Raw genomic sequence first — 27,140 nt, 5'->3', positions numbered from 1 at the left:
TCACATATACCCATTCTTCCTCCCATATTCCCCCTCCCTTACCCAATATACACCCTTTTTTCACCATACCTCCTGAATACACCTCCAAGAAGCCACACTTGTTTTTGCTTACAATCATCCAGCTGGGGTACACACGTGTTCAGTTAACTGAAGGCTGATAGTTATTTTCCCAGTTGACCATAAACGTAGGCCATTTGGTTCTCAGACAAGATTCTACTGGTGATGCATCAGTAAGGCCTTGTATATCTTGAGGATCAGGCACTTCTGCTACACCTTCTATATATTTCACCTAATTACAAATATTCAGAGAGAATAAGATTTGGAATGTTGACAGTAGATAGGTGTCTGGTTTGCTGGGTTTGTAGGTGGGGTGCTATTTATATAGTTAGGTGTTTTTGTATACATTATATGGTATATATATATGTATTTATATGTCTTTGTATTTATTATGAATGCATTTATTTATATGTATTTATTATGTATATAGGTACAGTATTTATATGTTTTTGTATTTATTATGTATATAGGTACAGTATTTATATGTCTTTGTATTTATTATGTATATAGGTACAGTATTTATATGTCTTTGTATTTATTATGTATATAGGTACAGTATTTATATGTCTTTGTATTTATTATGTATATAGGTACAGTATTTATATGTCTTTGTATTTATTATGTATATAGGTACAGTATTTATATGTTGTTGTATTTATTATGTATATAGGTACAGTATTTATATGTCTTTGTATTTATTATGTATATAGGTACAGTATTTATATGTTGTTGTATTTATTATGTTTATGTATGAATGTATTTATATGTCTTTGTATTTATTATGTATATAGGTACAGTATTTATATGTTTTTGTATTTATTATGTATATAGGTACAGTATTTATATGTTGTTGTATTTATTATGTATATAGGTACAGTATTTATATGTTGTTGTATTTATTATGTATATAGGTACAGTATTTATATGTTTTTGTATTTATTATGTATATAGGTACAGTATTTATATGTTGTTGTATTTATTATGTTTATGTATGAATGTATTTATATGTCTTTGTATTTATTATGTATATAGGTACAGTATTTATATGTTGTTGTATTTATTATGTATATAGGTACAGTATTTATATGTTTTTGTATTTATTATGTATATAGGTACAGTATTTATATGTCTTTGTATTTATTATGTATATAGGTACAGTATTTATATGTTGTTGTATTTATTATGTTTATGTATGAATGTATTTATATGTTTTTGTATTTATTATGTATATAGGTACAGTATTTATATGTTTTTGTATTTATTATGTATATAGGTACAGTATTTATATGTTGTTGTATTTATTATGTTTATGTATGAATGTATTTATATGTTTTTGTATTTATTATGTATATAGGTACAGTATTTATATGTTGTTGTATTTATTATGTATATAGCCTTATAGGTACAGTATTTATATGTTGTTGTATTTATTATGTTTATGTATGAATGTATTTTTATGTTTTTGTATTTTGTTTTTGTGAGTTGTATACAGTACAAAACATAGAGTTAGCCTGAACAGATTCTTACCTTAGAATCAGGACATGATCGTATAAGGCCATTATAATGGAAAACAGGAAAGTTTAATGGAATTACTCTATCAGGCTGGAAGATAAAAACAAATAGTTTTTGATTTGTATATATTTTTAGGTACCACACCAAGTAGACAGGTTCCAGACTAAAGTTCAACAGATCAGGTGTATCAACCAATTATAAGCAGCAACACAATTGCAGAAACGACACAATTGTCGTAAATTATAACATTCAATGTTCGCGGCAGAAGTACAAAATAAGTGGCACTGTTGTATTTCAAAAGCAATAATATTAAAACAAATATTTTCCAAACACGAAAAATTATTATTTCCAACCACGAAAAAAAGTACTATCGAACGACCATTCACTAGTGCATATTATATAACACCTAAATAAATTCCTGTCATTTGAATAAACGATTGTGGGTCACATGCCGTGCAATAATATGTACTATTAAACGATAGTTTAATAGTACTTTTTTTAGTGTACGAAAAAAAAAAATCTGTTCGAGGTCTTGGCTAAGCCTGCTTTTTATTTGATTCAAATTTATTTAGATGTTATATAAAACAAATAATGAAAATGTTTTTATATTCGTGTAATGGTACAAATAATGGCATTTGGTGAATGATGAAAGGTTGTATATCAACGAGGTGTACATTCACTCATAAACATTCATTATTTGTATACTATTGCATGCCATGTGACCCAAAATCGTACAATCAAATGACAGGAATTTATTTAGGTGTTATATAATACAGTATAATTAAGCATCAACTTACTTCATCTGGAAAGAATTCATTCATGAAACTACTAAGAAGAATTATACCAAAATCATCTGGATCTAACTTCTGTTTGATGATATCAACACTACAAGAAGAATCAAAGTAGAAAAGCAATTAATTGTCTTAGGTTTTCTACTTATAGGTTACAATTAGTGTCAGTATGAAGTTGTCTTGTGAATAGATTTCAGCACCTGACAGGACTCAAAGCAGTTTTGAATTAGTGAACCTTCTTTTCGCAACATTAGATGAAGGAGGCAGTAATTTAACAAACCCTAAATGCCAATTTACACAGACAAGCAGTAACAGCAATACAAATATACAATCTCTGTTATTTCTTATGGCCATTTACACACAACACGGATCGGACAGGTGGTTTCCAGATACAGATTCTACGTGGGACAAACTATGCGGTTTTCGTCTGTGTAAATTGGCCTCAACGGTTGTGTAACATGGACGAAATAAACATTCAACTCATCATTGTTGGTTAGATTACCGACAACTATCTGAAAACAAAAGCTCGATAATAATAGGCAAGAACCATTCACTTTAATCTATACTAAACCAATAGTTTAGTAAAGTATGCAAAATGCCAGACAAAAATATTATACTGCAGTAATTATTTATAAACTGAAATAACGACGAGTGTATGAAGCAGTCACTGCAGTATATTGTGTGTATGATTATGATTAAAGAGTAGTTACTGCAGTAACTGCAGTAGAATATCTTGACATGGTCACTGCTTGAGTGTACATACTATTCAGGAATAGCCACAAGTTGTAAGACCTGAAGGACGTCTTGCAAGAGGATCTTCTGTATGAAACCACTATCTTGCGTATCGTATTGACAAAACACACGTCTAGCGCGTTCCCACTTGGATTCTGGTGCTACTAATGACATCTCCTAAAAGATTAAACATTTTTTATCAATTAGACAGTGGCGTAATGCAGAGGCCTGAGACCCCTGGTTTAGGAGCCCTGTTTTTAGCTTTTTAACCTATTTTTTCCTCTCGGTACAGTTCAGGGCTCCTTGAGCTCCAAGGTTCAGCCAGTGAGCGCTCATAGTTATTACACCACTGCAAGTAGATACACCAATTTTGCCAAGTATGGTACTTGCTTTGTTTGCATCTACAATTCTAAAGTTATCATTCTGAATTGTTCGATGTAAATAGATAAATACTTACAGATTATGCCTATTGAAATTCAAGAAAATCGGTTTATTAATAACTTCACAAATAAAAAAAAATAAAATTTGTATTCTTCTAACATGGGCCGAAATATCAATATGCGCCCTCTGTGTACTTTACTCAGTTTCTAAGTGCTTTCATTATATTTGTTACCCACCCATCAGAACTTCATAAATTAAAAACAGGTCATCTCACTTATGTATAACCAGTTTGACAGGCTAGCATCTTGCCATCACTAACATACCTTTGTAAAGAACACAGTGAGGTGTGTTTCACTTCCCAGAACCCATATAGGATGAGTGGGATTCTTGAGACACCAACCAACTTCACAATAACGAAAATGTTCCAACATTGTAAGAAATCCTGAGCTAGGCTGCACGGTGATTCCTCGCATTTCTAAAAAAAAAATAAGAAGAAAAACTATTATTTTCCACCTATTTTATTATTTATGTCATATTGTTGATATGTGACTTGAGATATTATTAAAAAGTTATGTTTGAAGAAACCTAAATGTTCTTGGGACCACCACTCACTCCATTTAATAATAATAATAAAATTGGAAATATAGAGCATTATGCAAAGCCTCAATGCGCTTAACAAAATTTAATCTTAACTTAGGAGGGAATAAATTGAGTCTTTACATTGCATAAATTAAATACTTTACTCTGTTGCAACCAGACAATAACCAATGTATTTAATCTGGTGTGAATATGGTACAGAAAAAAAGCCATATAACTTACTCAATCCATCTACTTCCTTTTCGTTATCAAAGACATGTGACACAGCGTTGCCAGTCAGCATGAGGTTTACAAGACTCTGACTACCATGGCCATAAGTACCATCTACCAATGGTTCACTTGCATCTTCCATCTCATTCTTAACATTAGCAAGTCCCTATACAAAGTAAGGTTATACAATTATTATTAATCAATGTCTACTAGATGTTATGACACATTTGGCACTCCATATTACTGATACATTATTTTGGATTTCTCTGATCATATTTGGAATCTCTATTGATTAATCTCACTGAAGCGAAGTAAAACTAGATCCCTAGGTTTATAAAAATTATCGCAGTTACTGCAGTAACTATATTTTCTACTGCAATAACATTATTTTAGTTAAAAGGTAGAATTTCAATAAATAATGTGTGATTTACCAAAACTTTTTCTATAAATTGCATGAATCGGCTAAAAAGTAAACAAAATATAGTTACTGCAATAACTGCAGTAGAGTAATTTTTACATGAATATTTAGTAAATAAAGGAAGAACAGTACATCATGCAATTTCTAAAGGAAGAAAGTAAGATTAAACTTTACATTTTAGGAATCACACAGTGTACGGGAAACTATTAGTTTTTATCACCTTAGAAACCTATTGTAAACTAACCTTTGTCATCAGAAGTGAATAGAGAAAGAGAACAACACCATATTGGTCTGTAAAAGAATCATATGACGCTTGTAGGGCTTGGTGAAGTTCCTCTGCTGTAGTGCATGACATAACCCTACAATAAAAACAGACAGATTTATTAAACATTATATTAACAATGCTACCAAGATATATGCTGTAGTGCATGACATACCTGTAACCCTACAATAAAATTGATTAAACATAACAATGCTACGAGCAAGATACTCAATTTAGAATGTAGAATAAAAGCACATACGTTCTTTTCAGAGATTAATAATCAGAAATATTTTAATATACACATAAAAAGAAAAGAATAGGTTACATGTCATGTGACACTAGAAATGATTGGATTAAAGTATTGCAACTCAATTTATTTTGATGTTGATCATTATGGATCCTAAGAACAATACTTCAAACTCTTCATAAAACTGCATACAGATTTGGTCTACTGGTCATCCAATTCTTACTAAAGATACTGTAGTACTACTACTGCACAGCCTATGTTGGTGTAGTAAGGCTATGCCTATTACCTTATCTTAGTATTAAATTGTGTACTTTTTCATTTCAAAATAAATATTATTATCATTATTACCTAAGGACAAGCATCTCTGACAGGATGTTGTAAGAAAGGATCAGTGTAATAAAAATGCTTTAAAAAAAACCCACAAGAATGTTTAAGAGATCAAAAATTACCTTAAAGTTTTGTGAAATCTGGCATGGTCAGACTGATCTCCTTCTTGCTGCTCTACCATGTCAGCTATGACAGGCTGCTTATCAGATTCAAGGACCAGTCTGAATGGAGGCTTAGAAACACAGTGAAAAACCTCTTCCATTGATGTCAACAACACCTCCTTGGCTTGGTTACCTACATTAGGAATACAAATAATTTAAGGAGATTTTATTTTGATGTGTATAACTACTAAATATACAGTTTTTTCTTAGGGTCGTCAAACTATTTACGTTTATTCATCAAATCATAATGTGAAAATAACAATAATGTACAATGTTTAGAAATAAAAATGATGACCTGATTTTGTGGGGATTGCCATGAGATTGTCGCCAGGGAAATTCTTGAGTGAAAAAAGAGAAAGGGAGAGACTGTGATATTTAAAGAAAAATTATTTTTATGTTGTTGTATTATGATTTTCCAATAACAATACAGAGTCATCTTCCAAGTTTGAATGTATCATCAAATCATAATTAGTCAGTACAGTTTTTACTGAATTACCTTCAAGTTGTCTCCAAATATCACCAGTGCAAATCAAGTTCTTTAAGATGTAGGCTTGTAAAGGTGCAAGTACAGCACAGGGTCCACCTTCATGCTGAAGCAAAGCTGATGGTTCATAGGGACTGAAGACAAACCCTGCAAAACAATAATATCAATATTAGTAGTTTGTTATAAGTTAATAAAGAATTGACAATTAAACAATTGCATAAATTGGATACCTTGTAAATTAAAGTGATTCCTGAAGAAATAATTGTAAAAAATATGCATCTGTGATAATTCATGGACTATACATAATAATAAACGGTGTATATGAAGTTAATAAATACACGCTATGTTGATGTAAGAATAGTTTACAGACAATGCTTATGATAATCTACGGCATATTAATGAGGTCCAGGGTCTCAGGCCTCTGGAAACCTAAATAAAAAAATCCTCTAGGAAAATGGTGAGAAAAAACGATGATGAGTAAAGCCATAATCAATAATGTAGAATGGAAAAAAGGTGAATGGAAAAAAAGCAGTAGCGGCAGGCATTAATATAGCATTGCGACAGTCCTAAAACTACACCATCCAGCTCGCTTACAACAATCAATGAGATTTTACAATCTACCTGTAGGCCTATTAGTAGTACAGTCAAGTCTCCCAATACCGGACACTCTGAAAACCGGAAACTTTCCCAATACCAGACTTTTCTTGGGGATCAAAAGGTCCCAAATTCCTTTGTACCATTAAAAACACAATCCAAATACCACTTTCCAGAAAACTAGGCCTAGGCCTAGACATATTTATTTGCCCAGCCCAAAGGTGTCCGGTATTGAAAGAGTTGACTGTAGCTATATACCTTCCTCAATGTATCATGATCGTCATAAGCACAGTTGTGAATATGCTATACGATAAGCATATTCACTTTGTCCTTGCGTAATATTATAACATTCTGAATATTTACATTACATGCACTAAGCGTAGGTTTATATACAATCTTAAATAAGCTTTTAGGCTGCAACTTGCACTATATATATAGAAAACAGACAGTGTACTGTCGTCGTGTTACTGTTTAGGCTACTATGTACATAAATTAATTAAAATCTTGCTTGCAGCTTGTGGAAATTGTTTTATTTATTGAAAATCTGTGAAAAAAATTAAATTAATTATGAAAACATATGTATGAAACATTTTGATGTCTATATTATTAAAATTTAAAAATTTCCTAGAAAAATTACATTAGCCTATATAAACTATTAATGGAATTACCCATTTGCATGCTAGGCCTATGACAGGTGCTAGGCTATGCTATGTATTTTCAACCCGGCTGAGATGTGTGATCTGAAACGAAAACAAGAAGGCATTTGGCCTGGCAATTTTTACGGGAAAAATAAAGTCGACTTTACCTTGACACCAGCGTTTAAATACTTCATCGGTAAGTGCATTTCCCCAAACCAACATTTTCAATTCTCCCAGTTCATCGATGGGTACTTCTGCTTCATCTTGGCTGCTTGTAGAAGCCATTTTATGGCCTGAATTATTCAAATTTTTAACATCGATACTTTATTGCAGCACAAACGACGCCATCTTTTTTCTCACCTACTTGTGAAAAATGTAGAGGGCGCAATTACAAAAATATGAACGACGACGTTGAGGGGGTTGCTCTGGATGACAAAAATTACAACACTCGTGTTCATATCATCTGCTCAGTTTTTTGGCTGTGATTTGCAAAATATCGTATAATCTGTGTTTTTCTTTTGTTTCTTATTTCATAAAATATGGCAGAATATGCAGAGAAGGTAGGCCCCTAAATTGTGTTAAGTATAGTTAACTTCACCCTAGGCTAGGCCCATTGTCGGGACATAATAATAACCGACCGTGACGCGACCGTGTCAAACGGTATGTGGATGGACCCGGACGGTACAAACAGTGTGTTTTGTGGGTTACGATATGGATGGATAGACTGGCGGATTCTCAGTACACAGTGGTTTTATGTTGTGCTTGTGATATTTTTTACATCACATCCTTATAATTATAGGGATCGGCTTGAGAACTTTATCTCTATTTTTAAGCAAGCCGGTACCATGCATACAAACAGTGTTTTTAAAGTAATATAAAATAATAAAGGTCATTCTTTCAATTCATTACAAATAAAATAATAATTAATATAATATTTAACATGAAATATTCTTTGTTTCTAGATTGAACAGTATCGTAAAGACATAGAAGAAAGTGTAAGTGTCTGACAGACGACTTTAAGGGCAGGTTGATTTGACTGTGATATATATAAGTACTCAAATCTTAATGTAGGTACCTGCAACTTATGGTGACACGCCCCTTTTTGATGTCGCCAAAAAAGTGTGACCTGATATTCAGTTCGCGCTGAAGGTCCTTTTTAAAAAAAATCTTTAAAATTACTTCTGGTTGGCTAATGATGACATTATTGGTACCAAAATGTCAACAGGAAGTTGTTCTACTGCTGGGAAATTTTTTCTTTTCTTTTCTGATGTTTATTTCATGAGTTACAACGATTCGAAAATATGCCTCATCAAAACACGTCTTTTTTTCATAAAAAGTGAGTTAGTCCATTATTTTCATGTTTCAGTCCATATACTACATGCTATTACGATTATTTTGACATAAGTTTTGTGTATATTGATAGATGTTACAATGGAATTTTTAGATGTTGAAATTTTGTATTTTTTCCACATGTTTACCTAGCATAGCATAGGATGTAGTGTTAACGCAGGGATGTATCTCCCTGGTTAAAGAATAGGTCTATGTCGACTACTTTGTATACCAGGGCATCATTTATAAGGAGCGCCTGCGCGACCGCGCTCCTCCGCGCTCCTCAACAGGCTTCGAGGAGAGCAATTTATCGCGCTCCTTAATTTTCAAAATAGAGCCTAGCTTTTGACAGTGTTGATTTTTCTGTCAAGAGGCCTAAAAGCTCCTGAAACCCAATCTAGGCCTACTCAGGCCATACAAAAAATTGGATTGATTTTTTTCAATGACGATCCCCACGGAAAATATTGTGTGTGAATGTGGGTGTGGGAGGGGAGTGGGGAATTTTGGGGAGAGTAATTTAATTATCAAAAGTAATAAATGATATAATTGGGAGGGGTAGGGATAAATTCCCTTGGGCAAAAAAAAAAATGTACACAAAATTAATAAGGGCCAGCCATTTTTAATAAGGGCGACCATCCTTCAACTTCAACTGGCCCTGCTGGCCACTATGGTTTAAAGGTTAATTTTCAGCCCTGTATTTATTAATAAAAGATTTATAGATTATAATATAATAGATTATAGCGGCAGTGTGCGCTAATAATTTTTTTTGGGTAGCAAAACCAATAGAATTTAACTTTTGTGGTCAAATTCAAACATTGTAATTTTTTTACATATTTACATAAACATTTGAGGAGAGCGATTTAAAATTTTTGCAAGGAGAGCGAATTGCTCTCCTCGGTGATTTGAGGAGAGCGATTTGTTGCTCTCCTGGGTTTTGCATACGTGATGCCCTGGTATACATAATATATTTCACTCTAAATCACTCTAAATATGTTTTAAAAAGTAGGAAATAAAATAAAACAATGTTTGATTTATAACATTCAATTATGTTTTGGTACTAAAGTTGTTAGAATACAGCGATTTTAAAAGATTGCAAATAAATATTTTTCATTAATAACAATAACCCGTATGAATATTAGTACGCTAGGTTGTCAGTTTACAATGTGGCCAATCAGAGTGCGTGTTTTTACCCAAGCTGGTGTAGATTATGATTTTGTATTGTCTATTGTCCATTTAAACTTTGACCCTTAATTTTTTGTTTTTTCATCTGGTTGAAATGCTTGTATTTCGTTATCTTTCACTTATTTATAACAACACATTCTTTAATTGAAAAAAAATAAATTTATTTGTTTAAAAAAATATATATAGTTAAATATGCTAAATATATATTATTTTAATGTACAGTTGTTGTGACGATCCATAGTATGGAGGAACCACTGGGATTGACTCTGCTGCAATTTATCAGACCGCACTATCTTGAGATACCAAGCGATGCAGGTTCGATTCGATACAAAACGGACACATTATATATATATTTTACCTAAGTTAAAAAAAGACATAAGAAGATATCTAAAATATTTTTTATTATACAATATTGCTGTAAATCCAAAATCTACTGTATTTAATTTGGTAAAGAATTCTGTTAAAAAGAAAGTAGCTAAATTTGATGTTTTTAAAGTCAAGAATTTCTCAAAGTGTGTCAAACTGGATCCACCATCTCAGAACCACAATAATCATCAACAGAAACCATTACAGACCAAATATATTTCTAAAATTTGGTAAATTGTGAGGGGATATGCAGGGATTAGGTATATGCAGGGATTAGGTATATGCAGGGATTAGGTATATGCAGGGATTAGGTATATTGATGTAATGAGGTACTTTGTAAATATGTATATTGAATGACAATGTAGAGAAAATAAATTTAAAGAAAACTATTTTGTAAAAATACTTGATTTCATCATCGTTTTAAATGGTTGCAACTTTTTTATGTCTGTTTTTTATTGTTGTTTTAATCTACCAAGCAAAGTGAATTTCCATTTTTATGGACAAATAAAATTTCTTGAATCTTGAAGTTGAATCATACTACAGTGACCACACGTCACCATTAACAGGGCTGAAAGACAATATAATATAATAGATAATAAATTAGACAAACTTAGATATTAATTATACAAAACCTTTTGACGGAAACATGCAAGCGAATCAAGGAAAATATCAACAGAACCTTCAACCTTCAACAACAACATATTATTTAAGGTTTGTATCTTCAGCAAACATAAGAACAAACATTACAAAACATTAGAATAATGAGGAACAATGGAAAAATCGTTGATAAACATAACAAAAAAAGAGGCCCCAAAATTGGTCCCCTTGCCATTTGAGTTGTCGGGAGCTTCACATTTAACTATTTAACAGCCCTTTTATCTCAGGTAGATTAAATTCTCCTAAAAGCATATCATGGTTGGTGTTGTCAGAGGGTAGGGAAAAAGTTGTTATAAAGTAATTGGATTTGGGTGTGCAAGTATAGTATGTTTGTGAATATCAATTCGACTGAAAGACAATTTGTAATAATTGCGGGGGGGGGGGGGGGTTGTCAGAAGGTAGGGAAAAAGTTGTTATAACGTAAATGGGTTTGGTTGTTGTTGAGAAGAGGTAGATTCATGTTTGGAAAAATAATACATTTAAATAATAATTTTAAAACTTATTTTAAAGAATATTGCACTTCATTGCCACACTTTTTTTTTCTTATGCATTGAAATGCCTATACTGATTTTTTATGAAAAAAAAACATTAAAAAAATTATAAAAAATTACCATGTTGACGAATTTTAATTATTTTTGTGTTATTAAATTTCTATTTTTTTCCTTCATTTTTTGATGTATGACTCGATCTGTTTCAATAGGTTTGAATTTTTATGTTAGGTACCTACTTAATGTATTGTAAAACATGCTGTAATAAATATATTTTGAAAGTACTGTATTGTTAATGTAATTTAAATATACGTATACAAATTTTACATGCATAGTAGTCATAGGAAAAGTTATCAATTTCCTGCCAGTGATATACTGAAAATTAATTAATTTTAAAATGAAGAAGATGAGGAATTTAAGTGTGAGGATAAAAAAAAAAGGCTGCCAAACCAAGATTAGAACCTGGAGCCTCATATTCAGATATCTTAACCATTAGACCACTGGGGATTTCATGGTATTGCTTAAATTTAACTCTTTATCACCCTTTGGTGTGGTATAGGGGACTAACTCTCAATTTTAGTGTATGTACGCGCAACTGAAATAAAATTGATACGGCCCCATCTTTCAGTGTATTCATGAAGCGTAATATTCAAAATAATACATTTATACGATATTGCTTTAAATTTTTTTTTTTAAGGCAAAGAAGATAATTAAAACTGATTTTCCCAGAACTGTTATTGAGTTAAATGACCTATTGAAGGTAAGATTAGAATGTCTGGCACTCTGTTTCTAAGCTAATACCAATATTCTTTATTCATCCATAACTCGAAATTTGACTTTTCTTTGGCAATTATACATACATACAAAATACATTAAAAGATCAAAATGAAGTGGTGAAAATAGATATAAAGTGTAATAATAATTCTGAAATCATTCAAATTGTTAGAACGTATTGCAGGGCCCTATGACGCACACCCCAATGTTAAAAACTATAAATTTAAATACATTTTTATAAGTAATTTATATTGCAATTAGATTTTTAATAAATTTATTTCTCAATAAAGAGGATATACATATATAGTCATTGCTCAAATTAAACATTTAAAAACAAAATAATAATCATTTCTAAACATTTTTTTGTTTATAGTCTGAATTGTTTGACTTAAAAAACATGCCCAACATGACAGTGAAATTAAACTTACCGGTGCCAGATCCAGTCGTTCTAAACAGTCATGAATCGGTAAGTTTTCTAAAGCTCTGTCTACACCATCAAACTAGTTTTTGACAAAAATGTATGTAGTAATATTATAGTGATATAATATGGTAGTGATATTCCTAAATAAGGTAGTGATATGACATCATCATGTCCATATATGGGCACATCACATTTTTTTGTCAAACTACAGTAGTTTGATAGTCTAGACAGAGCTTAAGCCTTCCTTGTGATAGGAATCTGTAAACCATCAACAGTTTATCATATATAGACTAGTATTAATTAATGTATATTAGTTTACAATAGGTCATTGTAGAACACTATTAATATTTAACCTAAAATATGTACAATACCACATTTAAATTTTGTCATGGGAAGTGATTATTAATGATATTTATATTATAGATGTGTATTGTGAAAAATATTACCAAAGATATTATACTTTTCTATCCTAAAGCACTTGGTTTAAACATTGTCTGGTTTTAGTTTAAAGTAGGAGGGAAACAAGAAGGGGAGGGAGGACAAGGACAAGTTTTAGAGCTGTCTATTCCTTTGTAATTTAAAAATAAAAGCATATTATAGCAAATCCATGTATTATTTTTTATAATAAATGTCTAAATTAATTAAAATTCATGTATAAGGGAAGTTTAAATGTTTTTCTTTTTTACCAACAGCTCAGTAAAAGGAAACGCATTGAGGAAGAAAATTCTGGTAAGAAAAATAAATATTTTTGTAATAAAAAAATACTGTTGAATAAAGAAATATATTTCAAAAACTTAAATGTTTACTTTTGTAATTATACAGGTTCCCTGGTTATGACCTTTCCAGAAGGTGGTGTGCCCTGCAATGAGCATATTATGAAGTTGATAAACCTAATGAAGCCACACATTATGGACTTGATTGAGAGGTGTAACCAAATAAAAATGTGGATACAGCTCTTAATTCCAAGGATAGAAGATGGAAATAACTTTGGTGTATCTATCCAGGTAGGAAAGAACTCATTTATAATGTTTTCATTGCAGTTACTGCAGTAGAGAAGATTTAATGGAAGGTGTGTCAATCTATAACTGTATCTATTCAGGCCGGAAACCTACCTCGGGTGTTAAAGAACAGCAGAGTGAAATTATTTCAGTCAGTAACCCGACTGTGAAATTGTTTTTCTTTAGGAGGATACGTTGTCGGAAGTGCGTCAGGTTGAGGGAGAAGCTGGGGCGTACTTAGATCAAATTTCACGGTACTTTATTACACGAGCGAAGTTGGTTTCAAAAGTTGCGAAATATCCTCATGTGGTATGTATGGTTTATGATTTTAGCTAGAATAAAGTGAAGGTTTTTTGTGTACTCGCCAGTAATATAAAAAAATGATAACTGAATTGACCAATCAGATACAGCACAGTCCACAATCGACTAAACCCAAAATCACTCTTTTTCACAGTTTACTAAACTTTATAATTTCAGGGCGACTACAGGCAAAGTGTTAAGGAGATAGACGAGAAGGAATTTGTTAATCTCAGACTTATTTGTGCAGAACTAAGAAATAGTTATGTAAGTTAATTCTCAAACAGAATAAACTCTATATAATACAATGTAGTAACACACTTAAGGCTATTGAATTTGATAACTCTTGAATATAATACATTTAAAGGGCAAAAATGTATCATTAAGAGCACACTAAAAGCTGTACTTAGTTTTAGGATGGGTTTAGCTGAACTTGAATTTGCTATGATTTGATTGGTTGCACTTGAATTTGTTATGATTTGATTGACTGCACTTGAATTTGCTATGATTTGATTGGATGTACTTGAATTTGCTATGATTTGATTGACTGTACTTGAATTTGCTATGATTTGATTGGATGTACTTGGATTTGTTATAATTTGATTGACTGCACTTGAATTTGTTATGATTTGATTGGATGTACTTGGATTTGTTATGATTTGATTGGCTGTACTTGAATTTGTTATGATTTGATTGACTGCACTTGAATTTGTTATGATTTGATTGGATGTACTTGGATTTGTTATGATTTGATTGGCTGTACTTGAATTTGTTATGATTTGATTGACTGCACTTGAATTTGCTATGATTTGATTGGATGTACTTGGATTTGTTATGATTTGATTGTATGCACTTGAATTTGCTATGATTTGATTGGCTGTACTTGAATTTCCTATGGATAATGTAAACATTATATAATTTTATTTCATCTGTTATTGGTTTCATTTATCTTTCAGCTTGGAATATTAGATCTCATATCAAAAAATAAGGAGAAGATTATACGTCCTAGAACCAGTAACTCACAGGCGCTTTATTAACCCTTCACAATCTGTCATCCAGGACTGAAAACTAAAAAATAGTGAAGAAATCTGCCTGTATAATTACCAAGCAAATACTGTATGTAGCAGTATGGTATTTATTATCAGTAACCAGGAAAATAAGTATAACATAACATTTTGGGTTCAATAATTTATATAAAAAGTTCTACTTAACAAGATGTACAAGAGAAAAAGGAAAGAAGCAAACAAACAAAATATGAAATCTATAATGGTAAACTTCTTTGGAAGATGAAGAGGAAAATAAGATGTGGCATCGTGCTAGCTAGAGGAAACAAGTTTGATTGTTTTACGCGAGAAGTTTTATCATATACCATGTTTTGTCAAGTGATTCAGTCTTTACTTTTCTTTAAAGTACAATTTTAGAGAATTGCCTTGTGTGCTCCATTATAAACAAGTATAGAGTATTTGTTTTTCATCCTGATCCAATATTGCATTAAGATAAAAACATATATAATAGGAAATGTTGATATGAAGACAGTTTCGTATAGCAAACAGCTTAGACTTGGTCAGTTATGTTGCTAAGTTTGGACTCCTTTACAGCCACTGCATGGTCCTGTATACTGTAGTCTAGGTCTCTAGGAGACTACTAGTCGACACACCTTCATCTCTGTTCGTCATATGGTTGTAAAGTGGTATGGATAATACATATCTTTTAATTAAAATACCTTTTTTTATTGAAATCAAATGTAATATTTTTTATAGGAGTACATTCCAATTTAAAGAACAGTATTAATGGATGGATTCCTTTTCTGGACACTAAAAAAGTAATCCACGAAGAAGGGATACTGTTGTAAGGTGTTTATTAATCGGGCTAAAGTAAGATATAAAGAAGAATTTTAACAGGTTTGGTCTAGTAGTAGGACCAGTGCTTGCCACAACCTTAACAATAAACTTAAGGAATTTGGAAGAATATCTTGAGAGTTGTAATTTGGGAAATCAGATTTCAACAATCATAAAAAGACTAAATTCTTAGTACTGTATCTAACAAACGTTTTTTCTAAACTGTAAACTAGGATAAGATTGAAATTACTTAAACAATAACTAAAACTTGCTATTTTTCCCATCCTTCTGGATAAAATGATAGGAAAAGGGTTGTACACTTATTTTCTCTCATTTTACATTTTGTTTGAATAAACATGTACAGCTTCAGTGACTGAATGTTATCCTTTTTTAATTGTGTGCATTGGGCAGTGTTACCAGATTGTTTGAGTTGTGTATGAAATGATCTTGACCTGAAAACACTAAAAATTTATACCATCAATATGGGACAGCTCATTAACTGAATGTTCAAGAGTTATATAAACCACTATTAAACTCAGATAGCATCATATGAAGACACTTCTTGCTGGTAGTCATCTATTTAAAATGTATGAACATTACACCGGATGACTGCTCAACTCAAAACCCGACAAGTCCTGATCTGACAAAACCTTTCGTCTGGCCTTGTTTGACGATTTCCAGTTTTCAACATAAAATGTATTCATACTAGACATTGCAATATAGACCATATCTTTACACTGGACTACAGTTTTCTAACGGTAACACTTTTATTTGTTTCTCACACACATTGCCCAATAAGATAGCGGTGCATAATTTAAAATTATTAAATACAGTATCATTACATTTTTTTTACAAATGTAAAAGTTTACCATGGACGGAAGAATTTATTTGGAAATAATAAAAAATATATTTCAATATAAATTTAAAATAAAACAGAGCAATGATTGCATACGTTAAAAACTATTATTATTATTATTATTATTATTCGTAATTATACAGACTCCCTGGTTATGACCTTTCTTGATGTTGGTGTGCCCTGCAATGAGCATATGTGATGCTGATATACCTATAAATAAATCCACTCATTATTTGGTAAGGTGGTCCCTCTAGAACTGGAGTTAATAAAGATTGGTTTAGGTACAGGATACCCTGACAATTGTTCTTCAATTCACATTGTATAGATACTCAAATGTGTGATCCTGCTGTTTCTCCATCACACAGTAAGACCATTATTTCTGCCTTTTCAATTCTTTGACACACTATCCTCTTTGGTGCAATAGTTCCATTAAAATTATCTTTTTATTTTGTAGGCAGCAATCAATCAGACAAGCATTTCTGTTGAACATTTATTTATCTGATCTACCATAACGCAAATCTAATCTTTATCTTGTAATTGTAGGCTCCCAACTCCTTGACCTGTTAAAGCAATATCCATATCAATAAAGCCAGTAATTGCACTGTTTACTCCTGCAGGTTCTCCATCACGTAACCTATGGCCTGTCGGTTTTGTTGGCCTAGTCCTAGAGTCTCGCCTTCCTACTAAAGTCCTTCCTGTTGCTGATCCAAGAAACATATTTTCAAACATCTACAAAAGAAAAGGTAAATAATATTGTACAATTTGAGATTAGATGTTCAGAATTGTGTGTAGGGTAACAGTCTTTGGGTCTACATTTGATGTTAAGTTAGCTAGCCATAATGAGGAACTCCACAAGGAGCAGACTTATTACAGCCCACAAATTGTTTATTTTACCATATATTTTAAGACAGAAAAAACAGAACATATACTGTACCTCTTGTTTATCAACAGCTGCAGGATGTAAATGCTCAATAGACCCTCTTCTCCTCCCTAAGCTTGAACTTCTGGTTCTTCTCTGCATCAACCTCCCTTTCATTCTTCCCCTTCCTCGTTCTGTATCACTATTACTGGGACTGTTATCATCAGAATGTACCTGTCTGTGATGAGGTGCTGACATGGCACCACTGCTCAACCGGTTACCGACTGGAGTCATGGCAGCCTGCCTGAGAAGAGGAATGGACGGAGCCTGTGGCTTTACTGTATTTCTTGAGCCAGGAGGCCGTGGAGGTCTTTGCTGCCAATTTGAAACCCTTTGACAATTATGCGAAATGGTGGTGTCAAATTGAAAAGTCTCTACTGTAGTATGGAAGAGCTCCCTATCTGTTGTGGAATTAGAACCATGTACTGGAAGGTTTCTACTATTTCTATGTAAAGCACCATTTCCATAATCTGTGTCATCTTCCTCAGCGTGTCCATTGACTAATTGTACCATATCAATCGCACCAGCATCATGCTGTGGATCTCTGTTTAGTCTTTTCAGATTGCTATCATGGTGGGACACTTGTAATGTAGAAATTCCTAGAGGACTACTACTAATTGCTGAAGACAATGTGTCACCTCTCTGGTCATTAGATCTCCACCTTGCTGGTGATGTTTTCTTTGTTCTGATATTCCTTTGTGTCATGCCGTTTGATACAGGTAATGTTCTATATTAAAATATGAAGTAAATTAGAACAGTACTGATACTGATGTTCTTTATTGTCCATAATAAAAATGACGCAAATACATTTGAAACTGGCATAAAAAAAATACCAGTATATTGTATTATTAGAACTTCATACCTGTTAGAAGACACAATACCACTGCCTGTCAGAGCAAACGTGGAGACCAGACCCTCTAGGCCGTCAACCTGTTCATCTCTCCTTCCCCAGCCTAGCGCCGTTTGACTATTTTTAGAATCAATCTTTTTCTGTTTTATATTTTTCTTTCTTCGTTCATCTCTTGCCAATGCTTCCATAAGGGGATTGTAAACAGTCGCCCCATCAATCGGGCAAGTGGCTCGCTGGTGTAGTAGCCAAGGGTCGATGCACAATGCATGAAACTGTGGAACGAAATATTACTATTACAAGAACAATTCAATAATTCAGGTATGTGCTTTCCTCTCTTAGATGAAATTTATCTAACCTTATGCTGACATGGTAACCTGCGAACTTTTTCTCCAACAGCATACGCTCTCAGACAGACCCTGCATTGAGAGCCTGGAACCAGTAGGCTACTTCCTTGACGAACTTTCTCTGAAGGTAGGGACTTAATGAACGATTCTGGCACTGAGCTTGGAGCCTGTGAAGCCTCACTATAAAAAAATAACACTGAATTTTTAACTAGTAAAACAGTTTAACAGTGAATAAAGTTAAACTAGAACTAGTTTAAAGTGTAACTGGCTTAACTAGTATCAAGATAAATAGCTTAACTCAATTAAAGTTTAACTAGTTTAAAAAGTGGTTTAACGTTTACTAGCTTTTTAGAGTGTAACTATCAAAACTGATGCTGGATGAAAACAGTAAAACAGATCTGACGAAACAACTTAATTGAAAACTTGAATGGATGCATGTATCTTTACCTGTCTAGTTGTAGTAATGTCTCATAATCGTTGTCAGTTAGCTCTCTACCCTCCATGTCACCAATGACGGCATTAGGTAATACTGTGTCTGAACATCTTGGAGCAGGCCGCCATCTTTGACTGGGTTTCTAAATGAAAGAAATGTTGACAAACTCTAAAAATGATTGTTTTAATCTTAATATGGACTATTTCAATCCCAATATAATATGGGCTATTTCAATCTTAATATGTATTATTTAAATCTTAATGGACTTCATAGACCATTTGAATAATTGAATTCACTCACTTGTCTGAATTGAAATGAATGATCTTTGTGTGTTGGAGTTAAGAAACATGCATGGCAAAGATAATATTCAGCACATACAGAACACCTGTAAAAACAATGTCACAGTTACAGTCTATACAAAACTAATGCTCTGTCTACACTATGTGCCCAAATATAGTAGTGATATGCTTAAATATGGTAGTGATATGACATCATCATGTCCATATATGGGCACGTCACATTTTTTTGTCACATAAAGTTTGATAGTGTAGACAAGGCTTAAGGATTCATGTTTATACAGAAATTTTCTCCCGTGAGACAACTCGTTGCCTGTTTACTTACTTGTAACACTTTCCAGCAATTGGTGCTACGCCGCACTTTTTACAGGTAGAACCAAGATGTAAGTCAAGCCGCTCTGCTCTTGTTTTTCTGATGGAAGAATTCCGATATTCTGTTTGAATCGCATCAATCGGACCAAAGTGTTCACGACAAAGAGGGCATTTGATGACCTCCTCACCAGTTGACCTTTGATGCTCAGCCCAAACCTTCATACACTTGATATGTACACTCTTTGCACACCCAAACCTGTGGGGAAAAAATTAAAAAATAAGGTAAAGAAAGGTGGTAATTAGATAATAGACATGCTCTAAATTTCATACTATATTTCTTTTAAACATGGTGGAGAACTATCCAAAGGCTTAGTTTGTTTGCTCTAGTGTAGACTTCTGCAAACTTGTTTTCTTCAGTTTGTCCAATGTTGTCAACATTGGTTTAAATTAGTAAACTGTAAAAACTCTCTAGTGTGTGGACTAGGCTTAGTTCCCTAAGATAGCCAGGTATATTGCAATGCTGTTGTTAGTTCTTAAATTCTGTTTTAAGAAAGTAGGAACTATAAATAGAAAAGCATTATGTACCGGCAATACGTCACTGGTTCATGTTTCCCAAGCAACTCATCCTGACAAATTGGACACACATCATCTTCTGTGATTGGTCGCTGTTCCAGTTGGTCTTTTCCGACTGCATAAGGGTCCTTAGGTCCAGACACAGGTTTACGTGTAATGTGCCTTTTGACCTCTTCATGTTGTGTCTGACCTCGTAGTATCTCATTTATCTCACGTTCAACGAGTCCAATTTGAAAAGTTACTTCAAAACAGAATCAAAATGCAATTAAATCTCACCATGTATTATCATTTTATTTTATAATTGTTTTATTAATCTGAAAACAAACTCTAGTAAAGAAAAATAAAAATAAAATAAATGAAAGAGAATAAAACTCACATGGATTCTGTCTTGGAATTCTGAACTTTTTAAGTAATACCCTAGAAAAATAAAATTAGAAATTAAACATTTGAACATATTGAAAGCCATAATATTGTTATTATTGCAAAATCTCAAACTAAAATTTGTCAATAATTGTTTTGTTTTTTCAGGGGTCTTTATTTTAAAGATTTCTAAAAAACAGAGACCCCACAACTAAACTTATAATACTTTATAAAGGTCTCTGGTCACCCATTAAATAATTTAATTATCATAATACAGTACACACTGTACAACAATATATGTCAAATCTTCCAAACAGACTTACCAGCAAATGTGCTTGCATAAGTCCCTTTCTTTGCTGAACACAGGACATGTACATTTATTCGGATCTCCAAGAAAAACCTGAAAATGAATATTAAAAGTAATATAAATCTATGCTTGATTATGCTAGGCACTACACTACGAAATCTTAACATTCCTTACTTTAAACTTCTTAACTTCACCCTCCTCTTTCAACAGGAATCCTGTCGGTCCCATTTCCCGTAAGATGTATATGGTGGCATTCTGTGCTTGGTCTTGACGCCATGATACAGCATCACTGACAGTTCTCCGCCATGGAACACTTCGTGACATTCCTCTCCTTACTTTTTTAGATCAGCTGAAATTGAAGCAATCATGATGATTATCAAAATTATATTTATTAGCGGTGTGCATAATTAATAATTAATATTTAAAATAATATACAAAACACCAGAAAAAATGCTGCGACCGGCAAAAGTAAAACAAGACCGATTCATAAACAGATGTTGTTGCAGTATATCTGTCTCTCCACCTACCTAGCCTAGACACTTGGGAAACAGGATGGCCTTAGGCCTAGTAGATCAGAGGGTATGGCTGCCATAGCCTCTCGCCCCCCGGCTAGCCTACACTCTACTGCCACTACTAAAATTAGGGCTAGGGCCTACTAGGCCTAGGGCCAGGGAGTTTTTACAACTCCCTGCTAGGGCCTAGGGCAAGCCTAGGCCTAGCCTAGGAAGTATCAATTATATTAATATAAATGAATTATAAACAGGCCTAGATAGAGGCCTGGTTTAGCCATCTACACATTAAAACATGTAATAATTTACGCTGACATTTGCCTGTTATAAAAGGGTATTTCAATTAAATTAAAGTATAACTTTCACTTACTTTTTTTAGCGTCATTTTGCTAAGCGACAATTTTTAATGGACAAGCGCCCTCAGTAGTCTGAGTGTAAAGAATAACATTTTTCTGTATTTTGTTGTTTGTTCCTGCTAGGCTTAGCTGCTGCTCGTTCTATTTGTGATATTCCAGAAAAACTTGGTAATAATCAGTTAATATAATATAAGTAGCTTAAACAACAGTTACGAATAAATCCGTTATTATAGATAGTGAATGTAGTGTAATTGTTTTATAGATATAATCTGAGTGAATTGACTAGGCTACGGCGACTCGCTAGACTCAGTGGCATTCATATTGTGGCTCTGGGTTGGAGACACTGACAGACAGACCCACTGGCCTTTCCAGTGGTACTTTATTGCCATTTTTAGTGTCTAGGCTTACTCTACTGTACCATAGTAGGCCTAGTATACTTTATGAAATTTTCAATACAAAAAAGAAAAGTTATGATTATTGGTCACTTTTTAAATTTGTCACATCTCATTTTTTAGTCGCGAGAAAATAAATATTTGTACGCAGTGTCGTGGTCATACAAAACTGCTAAAAAGTCGATAAAACTATGGTCATTAAAGATGATCTGCGATATGATGAAAAGTGTATCTTCGGCTAGTGCTATATGGAGCTCCTACACAAAATACCGGAAGTTGATTTTATTGCGATCAAAATAAAGAAAACACAATCACTGCAAAACCATTTTCACATGGAAACATAGAATGTTCTGCTAGAGGTCCATTTTAAAATTGTATTAATAAAAATAACTTGCCACACAACATAAGTGAAATACAATGCATTCCAAATTATTTTCTTTGTTTTTTATAAAAAGTTTATTGATGAAGAGTTTATAATAATAAACATGTCGTCGTCACAGCCGCAGTCACAACCACAACAGCAAGCACAACCAAACGTATTTGATGTGTTGTGGGAAGACCGAGATGTTCGCTTTGATATTAATGTTCAGTGAGTATTTTTTCATCTCTAAGCATACTGTAAATGTAACATTATTTAAACAGTAGTTTGTCTGTTTCAATTTTTTCAATTAAAAAAAAAATGTGTCACTTTTAATCTCTGTATACACTATCAAACTAGTTTGACAAAAAGGTGTGATGTGATGACATCACATTTTTTTGTCACATAAAGTTTGATAGTGTAGACAGAGATTACTTATAATCTAATGATTTCTTTCTCATGCAGGGATATGTGTATGAGGCGAGGGGAGAAGGTGATTGATTTGTTGGACTCCATTGAAGATACAAAGGGAAACAATGGGGAAAGGGGTGAGAACAAAATTTGGCAATCCAGTTTTATGATTTTAAATCCAATTTTATATACGTACAACAAGTGTGTATTGCTGAACATTATTATGTAACTATAAAACAATTAATGTCAATTTTTTTGTCTGGTTTTTAGGAAGATTGTTTGTTACAAATCTAAGAATCGTGTGGCATTCCACCTCGATGCCAAGAGTAAATTTATGTAAGTTTATGGATGAAGCTAGTATAAGCATAATCGACCGTACCAATAGTCACTTCCTATGTTTACTGCAATACAGTGTTAAATTCCACACAATAGAGTTGAGTTTAGATATGTCATGCTCCTTAGTGAAATAAGTACAGAAGGAAGAAATAAATACACAGAGACAGACAGAAAAAGTTTTATGTGTCGGTTTAGTAAGCATGCTGGCATGTTTCTCATGGCCAGATTGCTGTAAAAGATATTGTAAAATTTTGAAAATAATTTAAGTAATTCAACTTCTTTCTTATCTTATTTATAGCTATCGGTTTTACTTGTGTTCTTAACATCCAAGTCAGGACAGGAAGTTCTGTAAGTGTGTATTGTATAGTCATTATTGTATTTTTGTTGACAAATAATTGTTTGCATAAATAATAACCTGAAAATTGGTCACATTTATGATATATACAAGCCCACAAGTTCAATAAATATTTGTTGTTTTTGATTTTACAGAAATTGCGTGGCCCAACTGATGCCCTGTACATTCTTACCAAGTGCAATAACACCCGATTTGAATTCATTTTTACAAATCTTGTTCCTGGAAGTCCAAGACTCTTCACCACTGTCATGGCCGTACAAAAGTAAGTTTTTAGTCCCTTACATTAAAGTACAATTTTGTATGGTTCTTTCTAGTATTCTCTGTTTGTTAATGATGAAAGGACAGGAGAATCTCATGGAGGCTATATATAAATACTGTATACTAGTGTTGTCTTTTAGATCTGTCATTGTCATTAAATATACTGTGAAGTTTCTAGACTACCGATCCCAGGGCACTGAGTTCTAATCCTGTCAGATGCCATGGTTTTTTTTTCTCCCTAAGAGACTTATTAATACTTTGTTTTTGTAGAGCATCTTGTGCATATATGTGCATCTTGTGCATATATGTTTCTCTTGTGAACATGATTGCCACCTTTAAGAAGGATAGTGAATGAATTGCTTATGGTTATCCTTGGAAATTTTTCCCAATATATAAAAACAAACATATTTATTTTAACAGGGCCTATGAAACCACAAAGATGTACCGAGATCTGAAGCTACGTGCTGCTATTGTTCAGAACAAAAGTTTACGGCTTTTACCCTTGGAGCAAGTTTATAATAAAGTAGATGGAGCTTGGAATCTGTCTAGTGATCAGGTACACATGAAATTTAAAGCCAGAGATCTAGGTTGTTGATAATTTAAGAAAGCCCATAGCTAGGTGGGTTCATAGGGTTTGAAAGAACATCCTCCCTACAAAAATGCTCTTATGTCAGCATGTAATGTCAGCACCTACAATGTGAATCTATGATGTCTTTACAAAATTCACTAATGCTTTTAAATTCTTTTATTTCAGGGTAACTTAGGGACGTTCTTTATCACAAATGTCAGACTGGTTTGGTTTGCCAACATGAATGAAAACTTTAATATCAGTGTGCCTTATCTACAAATAGTAAGTGATTCTTATTCTTGTCAACATATTCATTGTACTGTATAATAATATAATGGATAGAATTTTTTCTGTTCTTGTAGATTTACATATGTTTATGACAATGCAATTTACAACTGTATAAATACCATATGTAAATGCAAATAACATTTAAGCTGAGATGGACTTTGTTATGATATAATTCTATATTAATCGTATTGAATTGTTGTTTTATAGCGATCGATTAAGGTTCGAGATTCAAAATTTGGCATGGCACTGGTTCTTGAAAGCTCTCTTCAGGTTAGCAATCTATATATTATTACTATAAAGTTTCTTATATAAAAAAGCCAAGTATTCTTTCTGAACTTAGGGGAATGTGCTGTTGTCAACATTATGTGGTAGTTTCCACACTGCCTTATCCTCCCTAGTATTTTTTAACCAGGTACTCATTTTTTTTTCTTATCAGGAATTCAACCCTGGCCTTCTACAGTATGTGATAAGTGTCCTAACTACTCGGCTGCTGCATCTATTTTTGTATTATATAGTAAAATAAATATATACATTTGACATGTTTCTCTACAGAGTGGTGGCTTCGTGCTAGGCTTCCGAGTGGACCCGGTTGAAAAGCTTCATGAGGTAGTGAAAGAAATACAGAGCCTTCACAGGGTGTACAGCACCAGCCCAATATTTGGGGTTGAATTCGAACACGGGGACAATCCAGGCAACATAGAAGAACTTGTGATTGAGAATCTACCAGATGATGTTGATATTGTGGAAGATGATGAGCCGTCAGATGCATTTGCAGTGAGTTTTTTGTAAAAGACTTGGTCGTTTAGTAATTTAGCTCAGAATAAACTATATAGAAAAAACCAACTATCTTCCTTTTGGACAATGGGCTTATTGTAAGGACCAGTTCACACTACAAGTCTCATTTATCATCAATATGGGCTTACCAACTTCCATTGTGACTGTTGGGCATCAGATCAGCACCAGTTTCCACCAGAATTAGTCGATAGTGTTTAATAAGATTTTAAATTCAAGGCATAGCTTATTTTTCATTACAGGCCTACTTTGCAGATGGCAACAAGCAGAAGGACCGTCCACCTGTGTTCTCAGAAGAGCTAGGCCTAGCAATTGAAAAACTTAAAGATGGATTTACACTGTCAAACTTGTGGGAAGTAGTAGAACACAAGTAATTAGTCAAGTATGTTAAAGAAAAAAATTCTGTGATTAAGAAAGTTTTGAGAGTATTTATTATATATATATAAAATATACTGTCTCACGATTGACCATAGATATAAGTACTGATTACCTTGATAAGATACCTTGATTTATTAAAATACAAATTTTATATAAAATTATGTATTTATACTGTATATTAAATGTGAAATAGTGTTATAAGAATTATAACAATTTGCCACCATGATCCAAATCTGCAGTATTTTTTGCATAATTTTTGTTGACCGCACAAAAAAATGGTCTTGTTCTTCTTTTTTGACTGTCCCTGAGAGTCTGTTATATTATGTTTCTCGAGAATATTTTCTTAATTTAAAAAACAATTAAACATTTATTTTAACCAATGTTATGACGGCATGTGAAGTGCAACTTAATATGAGCTTATCATAGAAATGTGCGCTATGTTATTGTTAATTTATTTGCACTGTTTTAATTTAATTATTTCAGTAATCTCTTTTTAGAGGTTTTGAAACATTCATGCTTTGCGGAGGAGGGAGTTGGGATGGGAGGGGTTAAGGTATTTTATCCCTTCGAACCGCCAGATCCTTACTGTACATTTGTGTAGATAGAGTTTGCTCAGAATATACATTGTAAATTGTATACAGTCATTTTAAATAAAACTGTGTCGAATGTAATTGAAATCTATTTGTAGTGGTTTTAGTCCTTTTTTGCTTGTGTTCTGATAACAATGATAAAGTGACTGCTGGCGTAAGTGAGCAAGGACCTCAAGCGAAAAAAGGTCCAGTTATATTTTCACATATTTCCCACCTTTTTAACCATCTCTGTTTAAATCCATTTAACTAGTCTACCTTATTAGTGTAGATAGATCAATGATAATTAATGATATTTGTTTCTATAGCAGAAGATAGGATTAATATTAAAACATAATATCAGATATTGTACACAAAATATAAAAATAAATACTCCATAAAAATACTACAAATGAATACATCATCATATAAATGATTGTTATTGCACTCTGTGAGGTTTATCAATAAATTGATCTAAACCATGTTTTGTTGTGTAAAGCACTAAAAATAGATATTTCCCTGGCAACCTATTATTTTAATTTGCTTGAATGTTTATATAAAC

The 27,140-nt window shown here is 32.8% G+C and overlaps 4 protein-coding genes and 1 long non-coding RNA gene across 5 annotated transcripts; 3 read left to right on the top strand and 2 right to left on the bottom strand.

Annotated features, from left to right (window-relative positions):
* Positions 1 to 7,761, bottom strand: LOC140058324 (ubiquitin carboxyl-terminal hydrolase MINDY-3-like). The gene is made up of 10 exons (XM_072103890.1): positions 7,579 to 7,761; positions 6,192 to 6,326; positions 5,657 to 5,828; positions 4,943 to 5,057; positions 4,293 to 4,446; positions 3,797 to 3,948; positions 3,124 to 3,269; positions 2,367 to 2,454; positions 1,585 to 1,659; positions 1 to 289 (listed from the first exon to the last, which is right to left on the bottom strand). Exons 1-10 carry the CDS (start codon positions 7,694 to 7,696, stop codon positions 140 to 142), a joined length of 1,305 nt encoding a protein of 434 aa, XP_071959991.1. The 5' UTR covers positions 7,697 to 7,761; the 3' UTR covers positions 1 to 139.
* Positions 7,762 to 7,844: 83 nt separating this feature from the next.
* On the top strand, positions 7,845 to 16,134 carry LOC140058307 (proteasome activator complex subunit 3-like). Its single transcript, XM_072103874.1, has 9 exons — positions 7,845 to 7,971; positions 8,374 to 8,406; positions 12,131 to 12,193; positions 12,581 to 12,673; positions 13,321 to 13,357; positions 13,451 to 13,632; positions 13,813 to 13,935; positions 14,104 to 14,190; positions 14,880 to 16,134. Exons 1-9 carry the CDS (start codon positions 7,951 to 7,953, stop codon positions 14,958 to 14,960), a joined length of 720 nt encoding a protein of 239 aa, XP_071959975.1. The 5' UTR covers positions 7,845 to 7,950; the 3' UTR covers positions 14,961 to 16,134.
* On the top strand, positions 8,614 to 11,316 carry LOC140058316 (uncharacterized). Its single transcript, XR_011846996.1, has 3 exons — positions 8,614 to 8,747; positions 10,145 to 10,548; positions 10,600 to 11,316. It is a non-coding gene; the product is annotated as an uncharacterized lncRNA (long non-coding RNA).
* A 364-nt stretch (positions 16,135 to 16,498) lies between the features above and the next one.
* Positions 16,499 to 21,921, bottom strand: LOC140058299 (uncharacterized). The gene is made up of 12 exons (XM_072103866.1): positions 21,891 to 21,921; positions 21,186 to 21,360; positions 21,028 to 21,104; positions 20,721 to 20,761; positions 20,357 to 20,585; positions 19,785 to 20,027; positions 19,464 to 19,548; positions 19,178 to 19,305; positions 18,742 to 18,910; positions 18,399 to 18,658; positions 17,552 to 18,263; positions 16,499 to 17,346 (listed from the first exon to the last, which is right to left on the bottom strand). Exons 2-12 carry the CDS (start codon positions 21,333 to 21,335, stop codon positions 17,137 to 17,139), a joined length of 2,304 nt encoding a protein of 767 aa, XP_071959967.1. The 5' UTR covers positions 21,336 to 21,360; positions 21,891 to 21,921; the 3' UTR covers positions 16,499 to 17,136.
* A 57-nt stretch (positions 21,922 to 21,978) lies between these two features.
* LOC140058288 (BBSome complex member BBS5-like) lies at positions 21,979 to 26,843 on the top strand. Its single transcript, XM_072103855.1, has 11 exons — positions 21,979 to 22,044; positions 22,724 to 22,857; positions 23,092 to 23,174; positions 23,308 to 23,373; positions 23,672 to 23,721; positions 23,863 to 23,990; positions 24,407 to 24,542; positions 24,741 to 24,836; positions 25,050 to 25,112; positions 25,395 to 25,616; positions 25,877 to 26,843. The coding sequence occupies exons 2-11, from the start codon at positions 22,754 to 22,756 to the stop codon at positions 26,006 to 26,008; spliced, it is 1,080 nt and encodes a 359-aa protein (XP_071959956.1). The 5' UTR covers positions 21,979 to 22,044; positions 22,724 to 22,753; the 3' UTR covers positions 26,009 to 26,843.
* The last annotated feature ends 297 nt before the right edge of the window (positions 26,844 to 27,140 follow it).

The sequence above is a fragment of the Antedon mediterranea genome, chromosome 1 (assembly GCF_964355755.1).
Source record: "Antedon mediterranea chromosome 1, ecAntMedi1.1, whole genome shotgun sequence".
Taxonomy (NCBI): domain Eukaryota; kingdom Metazoa; phylum Echinodermata; class Crinoidea; order Comatulida; family Antedonidae; genus Antedon; species Antedon mediterranea.
This window is presented reverse-complemented; position numbering and strand designations above follow the sequence as displayed.